General features: G+C 36.6%; 1 protein-coding gene across 1 annotated transcript in view; it reads left to right on the forward strand.

Annotated features, from left to right (window-relative positions):
• The first annotated feature begins 2,070 nt into the window (after nucleotides 1-2,070).
• The window catches only part of LOC5576871 (tyrosine-protein phosphatase non-receptor type 23), a 47,047-nt gene continuing 35,750 nt past the window's right edge, over nucleotides 2,071-13,367 (forward strand). Inside the window, exon 1 of the mRNA XM_021847859.1 lies at nucleotides 2,071-2,499. Within this exon, the coding sequence (XP_021703551.1) occupies nucleotides 2,482-2,499 (18 nt within the window). The 5' untranslated portion in view covers nucleotides 2,071-2,481. The remainder of the gene's footprint in view (nucleotides 2,500-13,367) is intronic.

The raw sequence follows: 13,367 nt of genomic DNA on the forward strand, positions 1-13,367 counted from the left end.
AAATATGCTCATGGTGATTGGTCGTTGAACATATTTCCCATTATGCGCATCGCGACAAAAGTTCGCTCTAGATTTGCAATGAAATATCATCAAAATGTCTTCAATTTCTTCAATTTACAGTTATCATTGCAAGGAAACTATTATAAATGGATAGAATGGGAAAAATCATTTCTCAAAACGTTATTAGTGGAAGAGTTATGTTTCTAGTTAGTTTTTTAGCATTTGGTACAGTCACCCCACAGTTATGAATAGCACATAGATATGGATCAGATTTGGATTAAATAGAGAATATCTCATCAAATACAGTTGCAATTATGCAGAACACATTTTACATACTAGAACCATACATCTATTCAACGTCGCAATCGATTAAAATATGCCTAAGCATTCCTAGAAGCGTTGATTCATAAGTGTGGGGCAAAAACCGCCAAAACGTATTTTTTTCTTTAAATTTATCGCAGATTTTGTGATTACAATGAAACCTGTTACACAGCTTGTAAAAAAATAAATAAAATGTAAATGTTGTAAATTTACCTTTTTCATGCACATATTTGGAGCATCAAAATTAACTTAAATTTCAACGACCAATCCATTATTTCAATCGAATTCACTTTAAATTTACACGTTTATGTAATATTCAAGCATTACCAGAGGAAGAGAATAAGTGTGTCAAAATTCCATCATAAACATTTTGTACGTCTTGACTTTGCTGTATATTCAGTTCGATCTTTTGCTCCGTACAATGCGAACCTCTGCTCTCACTAGGACGGGAAGCAATTGTATTGAATCTTATCATAAAGTCCAATGAACTTACACCAATTGAGTGATACTTTAACTGGTTGAACATGAACATAAACAGTGCACAGCCATAACAAAACTTTATAGAATGTTAATTGAAACCTCGGAAAGTTGTTTTGCCCCAGGGGTGCACTAGAGATGGTCGGGTTTCATATTTTTCAAACCCGAACCCGACCCGTACCCGACTTATTTTATTTCATAAAACCCGGACCCGACCCAAACCCGAGACAATAATTGAAAATCAAACTCGGTTCCGACTCGAACCCGAATAAAATGTCGCTGTTCAAACCCGAACCCGACCCGAAACTCGATTTTTTTTTTGTTAGAAAAAAACCAGAGTTCAAAGTGATTATAAATTCATCGTTTCTGGTGCATAGGGAAACTTTCGTGTTGTTACTCTGTTCCCAATTCTCACAAAACTCGACCCAAACCCGACTTTTTTCAAACCCGAACCCGACCCGTACCCGATAATTCTGTAACCTCCAAACCCGACCCGAACCTGAACCCGACAAATTAAAAATTTTCAATAGCGAACCCGACCCGAACCCGTCGGTTTCGGGCTCGGGTCGGGTTTCGGGTTTGAAAACCCGAGACCCGACTATCTCTACGTATTACCCCAGGTACCCTTATAGAATCAAAACTATTCACACAACTCTTACCGTAGCGTTAGAGTTGAAATGTGCTTGATGATCTGAATTGAACTACGTTCATCTATATTTTCCTTTTGTTTGAAAATATTACCTAAAATACTGTTGGCAAGCTTCAGAGCTAAAAATAGGTGCTAAATTTCAGTTTATTTTCATGCACATATTTGGAGCATCAAAATAACCTGGAATTGCATCGATCAACCTCTTATGTTTCAATAAAATGCAATTTAAATGTACACGCTCATCAAGCATTCAAGCATCTTTTGTTGAAAATTAAACGAGATGCCGTAACAATAGATGAATTTGGCTTCTTTTTTTTGTATGCCTAGCTTTACATAACATTAAAATTTTAATATTTTTATCTGTGTTATAAAGAGTACAGATGTGTTCAAAATACTCTAAACAACACCGACCATAATGTCATTTAATTCCATGTGGCTTTTGTGCTCCTAAATTGAAATAAAGGATTGAATGTTTTACTGTTATCTTCTCCGACTCGGGTGCTGAGCTTTCGGTCGGCTACCGGAGGGTGTACTGTACACGGGTATCGTTGTCGTAGCACACAGAAGGGAAAAAATCGGGCTCGAGCGGCTTAGAGTAGAATGCCGATCGACCACCCCGTACAACCCCTTTGGAGCGACCCGAGGGTGAGCCACGCGTTACAAGTGGTCGCCGTATAAAAGCTTTTGAGCGGGGTAAAACCCTGCTCAGTAACGTATAACTCGGAGATCGTTCTGTGTGTGTCGTGTGTTCTCGGTCGATGCTAGATGCTATAGAAGAGTTAGCCGCCGGTAGGACATCTGGATATTCTAGGTTCCGTGGACATATTTGCAGTTGGCATTGAGGGCCAAGGGGAACGGGACGAAAGTGGTGTCGGAAAGTGATTGTGCCCGGGAGTACAATAGGGTGTGTCGAAATCGAAGCTGACCCAGTGGATACTGATCGGTTCAATTGAATCAAAGGCACTCGAGGATTAGCCAGCCGAAGTGCGGTCGTGTGTTAGAAAAGAAGCGAGCAAACGGAGTGTGAAGCAATCATGATTGGATTCAAATTGGTATGTGAGCAAAAACAGCATCATTCTCATCATCACCATCATCATCAACCCTTGTCATACAGTTCGATGCAATTGGTCTGGGAATGAAATGGAATGGAGGAAACAGAGAAGACTTACTGAAGCAAACTGGGGATTAGCGAATGTGCAGCAACAGAGCCGCAAGCAGCTGGACAGTGATTGCCTGTTGTGACCTTGTAAGGCTTGGACTGCGGGCTTTATTCCTGGCTGGGTGGGTGGAGCCAATCGATGTGAAAAAAATGTGATTGTATTGCAATTGGGGCAAGGTCAAATCGAGCGCTTGCGGAAGTGAACTTTTATGATATCAACGTTGCACATATCACCAAACGTTGATTCATTGATTATTTTGATATAGGAGGACATTGTTAAATGGAATCGGGGATGGAGTGATATGGAGTATATTAACGTTGCTGCATGCGATACTTGTATTCACTTTCACTTTTAAGAATAGCAAATATTTACTTTATAATCGTAAGTGAACAGCTGTGATATGAATCTCAATGGTTTTAAATTTATGTTTCTTTTTTAAATATATATATATATATATTGGAGAAGTCTTCTACAGCTTATGCAGTTTATCGATCAGCTAATTTCTTAGTTTCAAATCTAAACTGATCAGATTTCAAAATAACGTTTAAGCTGGTCTTTTAACTCTTTGTGTTCACTTTCACTTTTGAGAATGTCAAATATTTTCCCCTCGAAGTAACAATTCAACAACAATTTAACTTTCATATTAATTTGTTAATGTTTTATGACAGTCTCGTAAATGCTATAATAGTGAGAGGCGACATTTAAAGTTGCTAAAAGATGATATTTCGTAATTCGGCTCTTAGCTATTTTCAAAAAGAGACGAACCACTAAGTCAAAATTGTATAGCTACAACAACAGTTCTATGGCAACGTACAAAACGTTATTCAAACTGCTTGTAGTGTTTGATTGATACTTATTTGTTACAGCTATGATAAAAGATTGATATAATACACCCTGTTGTCTTAAAATCAGATTTTTACTGATTGATTTCCACTTGGTTACTGACCTTATTTGTACCTCTCAAATGAGTGTTTGGAGACCATTAGCAATATGAATTTTTAATTACCACACCAACATTGCGTTATTACTGAAAAACACTTATTCTCAATGGGAATATACGGAACTAATATTCGTTTTAACTGTTTTTGCGTACCATGCCCACACAGTTTACGGATCACTTTGGCGTTCAACATCGGATAACTCGCTCAAAACATAAACGTTGACGTAAAATATATTTTTTCCATGTTATACTATTTGTCTTCTAGCATTTGTAAAGTTTAGCACAACATTCAACCGCTTCATAACGGTGTATTTGACAAATGTTTAGTTGGTACCACACAGCTATCATTATATGGTCGTTTTCTATAAGAAGTGCCGTCAGCATTCTTAAGCTGCCACAAGTGGTAAAATTCATATGTTATAGCATAAAACATGCTCGTTCGTTTCGATTTAGTGTGAATTCATCTTTAGAAAACAGTTTTGATTGTTGATTGTTGATTCTAAATACCGAATAGTAGCACTTCTAACTAGTGATCCATAATATGGACCAGGAAATGATTGTTTACCACGGTTATGGATCACTACCAAAGAATGTAGATTTCTACCATTTTAAGCATTGGATTCGACATTTTCAGACAATAGCACTAAGGATAAAACTAATACAACATCAAGGTTGGTAAATTTCATTTTTTAGCAGACAAAATTGGGTGGAAAACTTGGTGTGGAGCCAAAACAGTTCATGCCTCAGTTACTACAATGCAGTATATCACAAAAAAAGGACATTTTACCCTTGTTTCCAGCTCAAACACTGCTATTTTTTGCAGTTATATGTGACACATTGTTAACTTTCACCAAATCATGCAGTACAGATGCAATGAGTTGAAAATATCTTGAATTTGCGCACTGATCCGTAATATGTCACAATTTGATCCATAATATGAAAATTGATCCATGGTATGATTTTCAGAAACCGATGCAATTTTTAATTTTTATGTAAATATTACACTCAAAAAAGTTTACTAACCGAAGTTCCAATTTGAAACGATTCAATTCGTGCTTTTCATTTACAATTTTACGTTTTCCATGTCGTTTTATTGAATTTTATAGGTTGGACTCCACACTATTTGATCCATAACTGTGGGGTCATGGTATATTCTTTATAACAACACGCCTAAACTGTCAAACTTAATTGAATGCTGCTGATTGCCATAAACACATGCACAAATGCCGAAACATTACATTGTGCTCTTATTTGTCTTTTTATGATGGCAAAACAGCATTTGTCGATAGCAGTTTCAGTTATGGTTCTGCCGTATAAATTTCACTTCGGTTGCCAAAATTTTACTATTTTGAAATTAAATTATCTCCATTAATATGCTCATAAAATGCTATGGTATGATGGTTAAGTATAAAATCGAAACGGAGAGCTCCTCGCTCTTCTTGAATGCACATACCATAACATTCTAAATTATAACTTAAGGAAGGCTGCAATTATGACAATTGACTTAAATTCAAATGCAGCAAATCACATGGCGTAGTTAACGTCATGCGGTCGTGTCTTGTACACAACTCCCTCTGATTGTTAACGTAATTGTGGTACATAGGTATATACTGCCCATAACTGCATATTTGTCACATTCGACATTTTTGACAATTTCTAGTTAATACCGTGGATTGTCATCAAATGATAAACGCTTTCGATCAACTTACAGAATCTGTGAGATTGTTCTAGAAAAAAAAAAAATATTAAGTTGTTTTGTCACATTGTCAATTTCAACCGCATAGCAGTCACATTGAGATTATACATGAGCCTCGTAATGTAGTAGCAATGAAATTTCTAACAGAATTATTTTCTGAATATTCACCCAATATGCAATATTGTCTGTACAAAATTCCAGTCTCAAAAAGCACTTTTGAGTTCATGGTAATTTTTAGGAATTTTACTTTCTTTCCATACTACCATAAAATGCACACTTGGTGTTCCATTTAATCAATGCCTATTCTTTTTTCGAATGTTACAAATATGCAGCTATGGGCAGTATTGGTGTAATATAGGTGCACGATGCTACTGATCCTGAGCTGAGAGAGACTCGCGAAGAGGAAAAATATCAACGTCAAATGCAGCCCAGATTCCGCTGTCACGAAACGTCAAATGCAGTCCGCCGTTTTTATGGCTAAAAAAGTGAAAAGTATTGTATTCAAAATAATCTGTTATTAAAAACCTCTGCCGGTGGAGCAGTTTTTCGAAAGTTGCTGATAAATCTAAACATTAGATTAGTTCTTTATAATGTCTGCTACGTTTGCTGGCATGAAATTTCACTCAAAAGGCTTCTTATGATTCGGTGTGATGCTAACGCAATCATTTTTTTTGCTGAGAGGTTCATGTGAGGGTTTGAACGGCTTGCACATGATTGGTATAAACACAAAGCGGAATAAGAAAAAACTCAGCAATTACAGAAAAAGAAGACCGTTTTCGCGAGTCTCGTCTCAGATCCTGAGTAGCGTCTGTTGATTCCATGTGTAAGGTAAGAAGGTATAATACACCCCCCTTAAGAAAAAACTGCTCTATCGCAGTAGCAAGTCAAGGTGTTGCTTATTTAGTTGGCCCTGCTCTACATGCAACTTTATCTTTCAATGTTGCTTCAAAAAAGTGTACAAGACGTTTTTGGGTCCAGATAGCCGTAGAGGTAAACGCGCAGGACCTGAGGGTCGTGGGTTCGAATCCCACCAGTTGAGGATCTTTTCGGAATGGAAATTTTCTCGACATCCCTTGGCATAGAGTATCTTCGTACCTGCCACACGATAAACGCATGAAAAATAGTCATTGGCATAGTAAGCTCTCAGTTAATAACTGCGGAAGTGCTTATAAGAACACTGAGCTGAGAAGCAGGCTCTGTCCCAGTGGGGACGTAACGCCAGAAAGAAGAAAGAAGAAGATGTTTTTTTGTAAACAATCCAGATGTTTACGTTTCAGAACAACCCGGGCTATATGCCCCTCCCATAGAAAATATGTCCACAGCGTTGTAGAAATATTTCCTAGGAGAATTCCACCACCTGCTAAGCTTAAAAAGGTCCACTAACATTCGTCTTTCGGTAAAAGTTATTGTTATAAGTACCATAGTAAGGAATGGGCTACATCCACCCTGAAGCTTGCTTATCAGAAGCATAAATGATATTTTTAGAATTTCAATTGTACAATACTTTTCAAAAAACATATATCTGCAACATAATTTTTTCGCGAATATTTTATATATGCACAGTTCGAACGAAACGTGTAAATTTCTGAGACATATAATGCACATAATTGGAGCGTGGTATAAAATGGATATTTACATGACATGTCATGTAAACTTCAATTATATGTCATGTAATCCAGCAGGATTCTGAGTGATTACATGACATATAACATAAATTTACATGATTCCAGACTTAAATTTACGTGACGTCATGTTTACATCGCACAAATGAAGTTTACATGACGTGTAATCTTCATTATTTTTAACTGTGTGTAATCATATTTACGTGTAAAAGAATCATCAATCCCTTAAAAATGAATGAGGCGTATTGCCCCATTGGGGCGTATTACACCGAGTTACCTTAAGCACAGCTGTTTTCGCAATAACGGAGTAGCAACTGCGGGCGCTCACGCTCATGCTCATGCTTAATATGTATGAAAAGTAGTTATGTGAGTTATAACGTAATATACACTGTATTTGTAGTTTGTATCAAAACGTTTGCATGGGTTTTTACTAGCCGTCAAGGCTTGTGACTTGCTATAATTTTCACGTGTCACCTGATACAATACCAAAATACAGTTTTGGTTAAGTTGTTGAGAGTTAGCTTTAAGTTGCAGGCCCGTTTGACAATACGTTTAAATATATCTGGCGATTTATTTTCATAAATCGTAGAACGATATGGTAAAACCATTTTCCAGATGACGGGACATTCATCTAGAAAAGTTGGTATCAAAAAAGCTACCATTAATCACAATTAGCCATATAGCACTTTAATTTGCCATGCGTTCTAAAATAGTGCTATTATACGGCTGACATGCCCTATGCAGCACCCTGGAAGTTATTCGTAAAACTAAAATTGTTACTTGGGCTATATAGTGCAAAACTGTAGTTTGAATCTCAATGGCTTTAAATTTATAGTTTTTCTTTTATTCTAAGTAGTTTTCAACTTATGCAGTTCGTAGATCAGCTCGGACATTACAATATTATCTGATTTTATTTAAAAATAACGTTTTAGCTGGACTTTCAGTCGCTTTAAAGCGAAATTCAGTGAGTCGAAAGCTCTCCATCAAGGCATGTCTTATTATTTAGTCTAATGAGAAATATTTTATTTGGCAGTATAGAAGTGTCCAACTGGTCCAACAATGATTGGACATGCGGACAGCGCTTATTTGTTCTAAAATATTTGAATAATAGGAGGATTGACATGAGCACAAACACCAAATTATTCGAAGAAACACCCGGTTTGCCTACCCAAGTAACTATGGAGCATTATATCATTGCTCAAATAAAGCAGCTGTATAGTCGTAAGCCTACCATTAAAGTAGTTTAAAAGTGTGAAAAGGCCCTGATATAGTCGAACTAATGCAAGAATCTTAATAAAGCAACCAAGCCATTTTTAAGTAATATTAGTGCATTGATACATTTGTAATGTAGCGTTAATGCTCTTTTGCTTGACAGCTCTTGTAATTTGTCGAATAAAAGCAATGTTGCAACAGTATTGTTGATATGCAGTAGAATACGTGCAATGTTATAATGCTTGGTGTTACTTGGGTAGTGTTTATTCAAATAGTTTAGCGTATAATCTAGGTTGCTATTACAGTGACCTGGTGTTTATGTCAATTCATCCATATCATCGTTCATCAAACTTACTGATTGGACAGATAAAACGACGTATGCGTTTTCAGGTAACAAAAGTAAGAAATTATTCAAAAAGTCTACCCAGTCAACTTTTGAATTTCTATCTGTAGCAAATGCACAGATAATTTGACGGTAATTGTTGAAAGGTTTAGGAATGTAGCTGGGAACACAAAAGCGCTTTTTCCAGCAATGACAGTGGTGTTGGTGGTTACGTCGACCATGCAAACATAGACAGTACTTTTGAGAAAGTTGATCTTTTGACGTGGTGAATGAAACGCAACGTTTTTACAGCACGAAGGTTGGAATTGAACGTAATGTTCTCTTGTTCATTGATCAAAACAATAAGTTAACAAAGGAGATGTGTTGTTACTAGCATAAACTCAAAAGCATGAATACTTCGATCTTCAATCAGCCTATTCTATCATGTACTAAGAGAAATGAAATATCACCGAAAGTTCGCCGAAGTTCGGCGTCGGCATTCTACCGAAGTGCTACGCCGACAAAGGCAATCCTTATGCGTTGGCGAAGCACCAAATTAGAATGCCGACGCCGAACTTCGCCGAAGTTTTGACAGCCGAACTTCTAATTGTCACTCGAATCGTCAATATCTGTCAGTTGATAGCGAGTTGTCGAAGGACCCTATCATAATTTTCATGCTTGTTGATTTGACAGCTGCATTATTTCTAAGAAATTGAAAATACATCCTGATGGCGGCACGTTACTTCCAAGCATTTCGCAAACCTGTTCGAGGGAAACTTGTGCTTCGGTTCGATGCGCTGCTCTCGATCTTGATGCAAGTAGAACACAACTTTAACGTCTTGAGCAGAATCATCATGAAATTGATTTTCATCCGTCGCTACACCGTTGTAACAAACGCTTCCTTGGTTTTCTTTAAAAATTTCCCCTTTTTGCTAAAAAAAAGTCCATCTCGTAAAAATCGTTTCTAATGGGACACACGCCAATGTAACCGCCATTGATACCGTTTTGTCTCAAATTCCGAACAGACTCATATTCCGAACACTCGGTTTTTGTATGGCGATTGGGTTGAAATGTTTCGCTGAAATATGTCATCAAATTACAATGAAATGGTAGTCAATTAAAATTCAATTTAAACGTTTTTCAATCTATTTTATACCTTGGGAATAGTGATGAGTCTGTAGTTCGAGACCAGTAACACTAGCTCAGATAAATTTATTAGCGAAATTATTAATTTGAATATGATTTATTCGTGCTGTTCGGAATTTGAATCAAGGTGTTCGGAATATGAGACAGAATGAACACAGTGTTCGGCATTTGAAGCAAAATGTTGTTCAATACTTTTACGTTAAAACAAAATTAAACAAGTTTAAATTAACAATTTAATCGGCAGCTAACAGTTAGGCTTTGCGGAGAAATTAAAATGTTCACAAATATCAGCTTATTTATGCCCACCAGATGCATTTGAAGTCACTGTTGGTCTTAAGTGTTCGGAATATGAGTCAAAACGGTACTTATCTCAGCCGTTGTTGATTCAAACGTTACCTTCATTCCAGCTTTTGCCAGAGTAGATTCGCTCGTACTTCCACAACATACAGTACCGTTTTGACTCATATTCCGAACACTTAAGGTCAACAGGGACTTCAAATGGATCTGATTGGTATAAATTGGCTGATATTTGTGTAAAATTTAATTCCTTCGCAAAATCTAACGGTTAGCTGTTGGGTGTACCAATAATAATGTTGATTTCATTAGTTTTAGTATTGTTTTTACGTAAAAGAATGTAACAACATTTTGATTCAAATGCCGAACACTGTGTTCATTCTGTCTCATATTCCGAACACCTTGATTCATATTCCGAACAGCAGGAATAAATCGTATTCAAATGAATAATTTAGTAAATAAATAAATGTGAGTTTGTTCTACTGGTCTCAAACTAGAGAATCATCACTACTCCCACGGTATGAATTATAATGGAGACGTTAAAATTGAATTGTAATTGACTGCCATTTCCTTGTTATTCGATGACATATTTCAGCGAAACATTTCAACCAAATCGCCATACAAAAACCAAGTGTTCGGAATTTGAGTGTGTTTGGAATTTGAGACCAAACGGTACGTTGTTGATTTGCACGAGACTCCTACGCTGCTGTTGATTCCCTCAATTCGTCATCTATGCGATGCGGTTAGCGATTGATTGTCCTTCACAGATAGAACTACTTGTTGCTTCAATCTCTCCAAGGAAATAAAATATTTCTGCCGATTCACTAGGTGATAACTAGAGGAGTTCAGCTTGAAGGTAACCCGAGTAACACACATGTTATAATTCAGGCATTTCAACAGTTATATGACTAGATCTTGTCATATAATAGTTATGTTGCTTCAAATATAAAATGTGTGCTACTTGGGAACTGTTTTTCGGCTACTGCTATTCATTGACTTGAGGCTCATGAACGCAACTACCTTACTGTTGGCCGCCACATGGAAATATCGCTGCGAGTACACATTATTTATATTCCGCTTGTTCATCAATAGAAAATCTCAAATTTGTTACCGGTAGTAATATGTCAGCCTTTGATTTTGATCTTCTATCTCTATAATTCCAATTCACCTTATCAATTTCTCTCGTTTATAATAAAACGTCTTGTAGTAATCTTAACGTAACGTAGCTTAGTTGGTTAAAGCGCCGGTCTAACGTAGACAGAGTCGTGAGTTCGAGTCTCACTATCTCAAAATATACGTTCCTTTTTTTTCGCAAATTTAATTTGTTAAACAAACACACACTGTATCTTATGATTATACATGTTCCCAAAAGTTTTGGACACAGACTCAAATTATTTGGAAATTATCGAAAATTTTGAAAAAATAGGAAATCAAAATGCTTATTTTGAAAAGAATATAAAATTACAAAATAAGGTCAATTAAACATTAACAACCAGCTTTTTTTAAATCAAGAATTAAAAAAGCTCAGAAACTTGCCATACAGTTTGAAATTGTGAAATAATAAAGAATAAAGACTCACTTGCTAGTCCAATTTAAATATGTGTTCTCAATGATCAAGAGTTCCTTGTTTGTCAATGTTTGGAAGAAATATTTGAAAAAGGTAAGATCTATTAATAAATCAAAAGGAATATATTAAAACTACTAGCATTGATGGAAATTTACACAACCTAATCAAGAAACTTTTGAAAATGAGTAAATCGTTCTAGGTTTTATATTTAACAAATGTTTTCAGTTGGCATATTTTCCTGCAAATTTGAAAAAAATACTGTAGCAATTTCAAAACGTGATAAAAATCTAGCCGAGGTTTTAAGCTGTGCTGTACATTGTAAGTAAACTTTTCGAACAAGGTATATTTTATAAAGTTATGGCACACATCAATTAAAAATTATTTTTTTATCAATAAATAGTTCGAATTTTGACTTGGACATTCTTCAACTTTTACATGCACCGAATTTGGATCATTCCAACAAATCTAAAGGCCATTCAACTGGTCTTGCTATTCTTTGTATGCACTCCAAGTTAATTATCAGAACTCTGAGTCTGACAGCCTTCCAAGTATCTAGGACTTCTTCCAGGTAAATATTCAAGTTTCTGAAATTACATTGAGGGCATCCAAGCCAAATATTACAATTATGAAACACGTATGTATCCACTTACTAGCAGAAAATCAAAACTACGTTTAAGAACAAGCTTTTGATCTCCAAACAAATTTTTAGGTCGTATATTCAGTGAAGGAACCTATAATGTTCACAAGTGCTATAATGTTCTACTACACAACAAAACTCGTCCGTCAAGTTTGTGTCCTTAACATTTCCCAACTTCAGTTGTTTGGCGAACAATAAGCCAAGCATTTTCCACCCAAGCACTCCATTAAGTTTCCCATTGCCTATTCCGTAGCTGGTAGGAACAAACGACACAATCAGCCCCAGTTCTGACAGCAACAAGCCAATTTCGTAAACATCCAATGTTCATTCATCGAGTATGGTTGGATTTAACAATCGTGCCGCCATTGGCTGCTGCTGCTGCTACAGTAGTCGTACAGGGTGAACGCTCCCGTAGTGGAGGTGGCTCCAATGAATATTTGATATTTTTCTATGAGTACGATCTGGAAATGAAACAAGCAATCGATCAAATATTTGTCGTTTTTTTCATTTGATAAAAAGTTCAGTAATCTAAAGAGCCATAGGAGCCTTCTTTAACTCCGTGGCTACAAAGCAAAGCCAGCCATGCTGAAGGTGCCTGGGTTCGATTCCTGGTCGGTCTAGGATCCTTTCGTAATAGAAATTTCCTTCACTTCCCTAAGCCTAAAAGTATCATCATAACTTTCTTAAAATATACGAGTGCGAAAATGGTAACTTTGGCAAAGAAAGCTTTCAGTTAATAACTGTGGAAGTGCTCATAAGAACACTTAGGTGAGAAACAGGCTTTGCTCCAGTGAGGACATTAATGCCAAGAAGAAGAACATACAAATATGTGGAAAACACATATTTCATAATTTAATCGGCATGTTATGGCTGTTTTCCCCAGTTAATCTACTATTGGTGCACCTGCCCTAGCTTGCAAATCGCAATTTCGACCGGTTTGCCAAAATGCCTCGGCCGAAAGCTTGGTCCACCATGTGCACGCTTGATATTATGACCCAGGCCGCCCGCGCAGTGCCTACAGAAATCTTATTATAGCAATAGCACTAAGTGCTTTCGACGGCGTATGGCAGCGCTCTGTAGATATGCACGTTCCTTATGCTCTCTTGGCCGCGAACCTAAACCAGTAAAACCTGAAAATGACAAGCGCTCTAGTTCTAGGGAAGCAATGAACCGAATGAAGATAAACTACGTTAAGCTTAGATTTTTCTCCAGTAAAGAAACGAATTGACAAAGCAGAGCAGCTACCCAACAAAACAAAATCATATGAACTCTAAGTCCATATTTGAGAAACCTATTTGAGGCTTTGGTTACCACCAACACGTTT

Source organism: Aedes aegypti, chromosome 1 (assembly GCF_002204515.2).
Source record: "Aedes aegypti strain LVP_AGWG chromosome 1, AaegL5.0 Primary Assembly, whole genome shotgun sequence".
Taxonomy (NCBI): domain Eukaryota; kingdom Metazoa; phylum Arthropoda; class Insecta; order Diptera; family Culicidae; genus Aedes; species Aedes aegypti.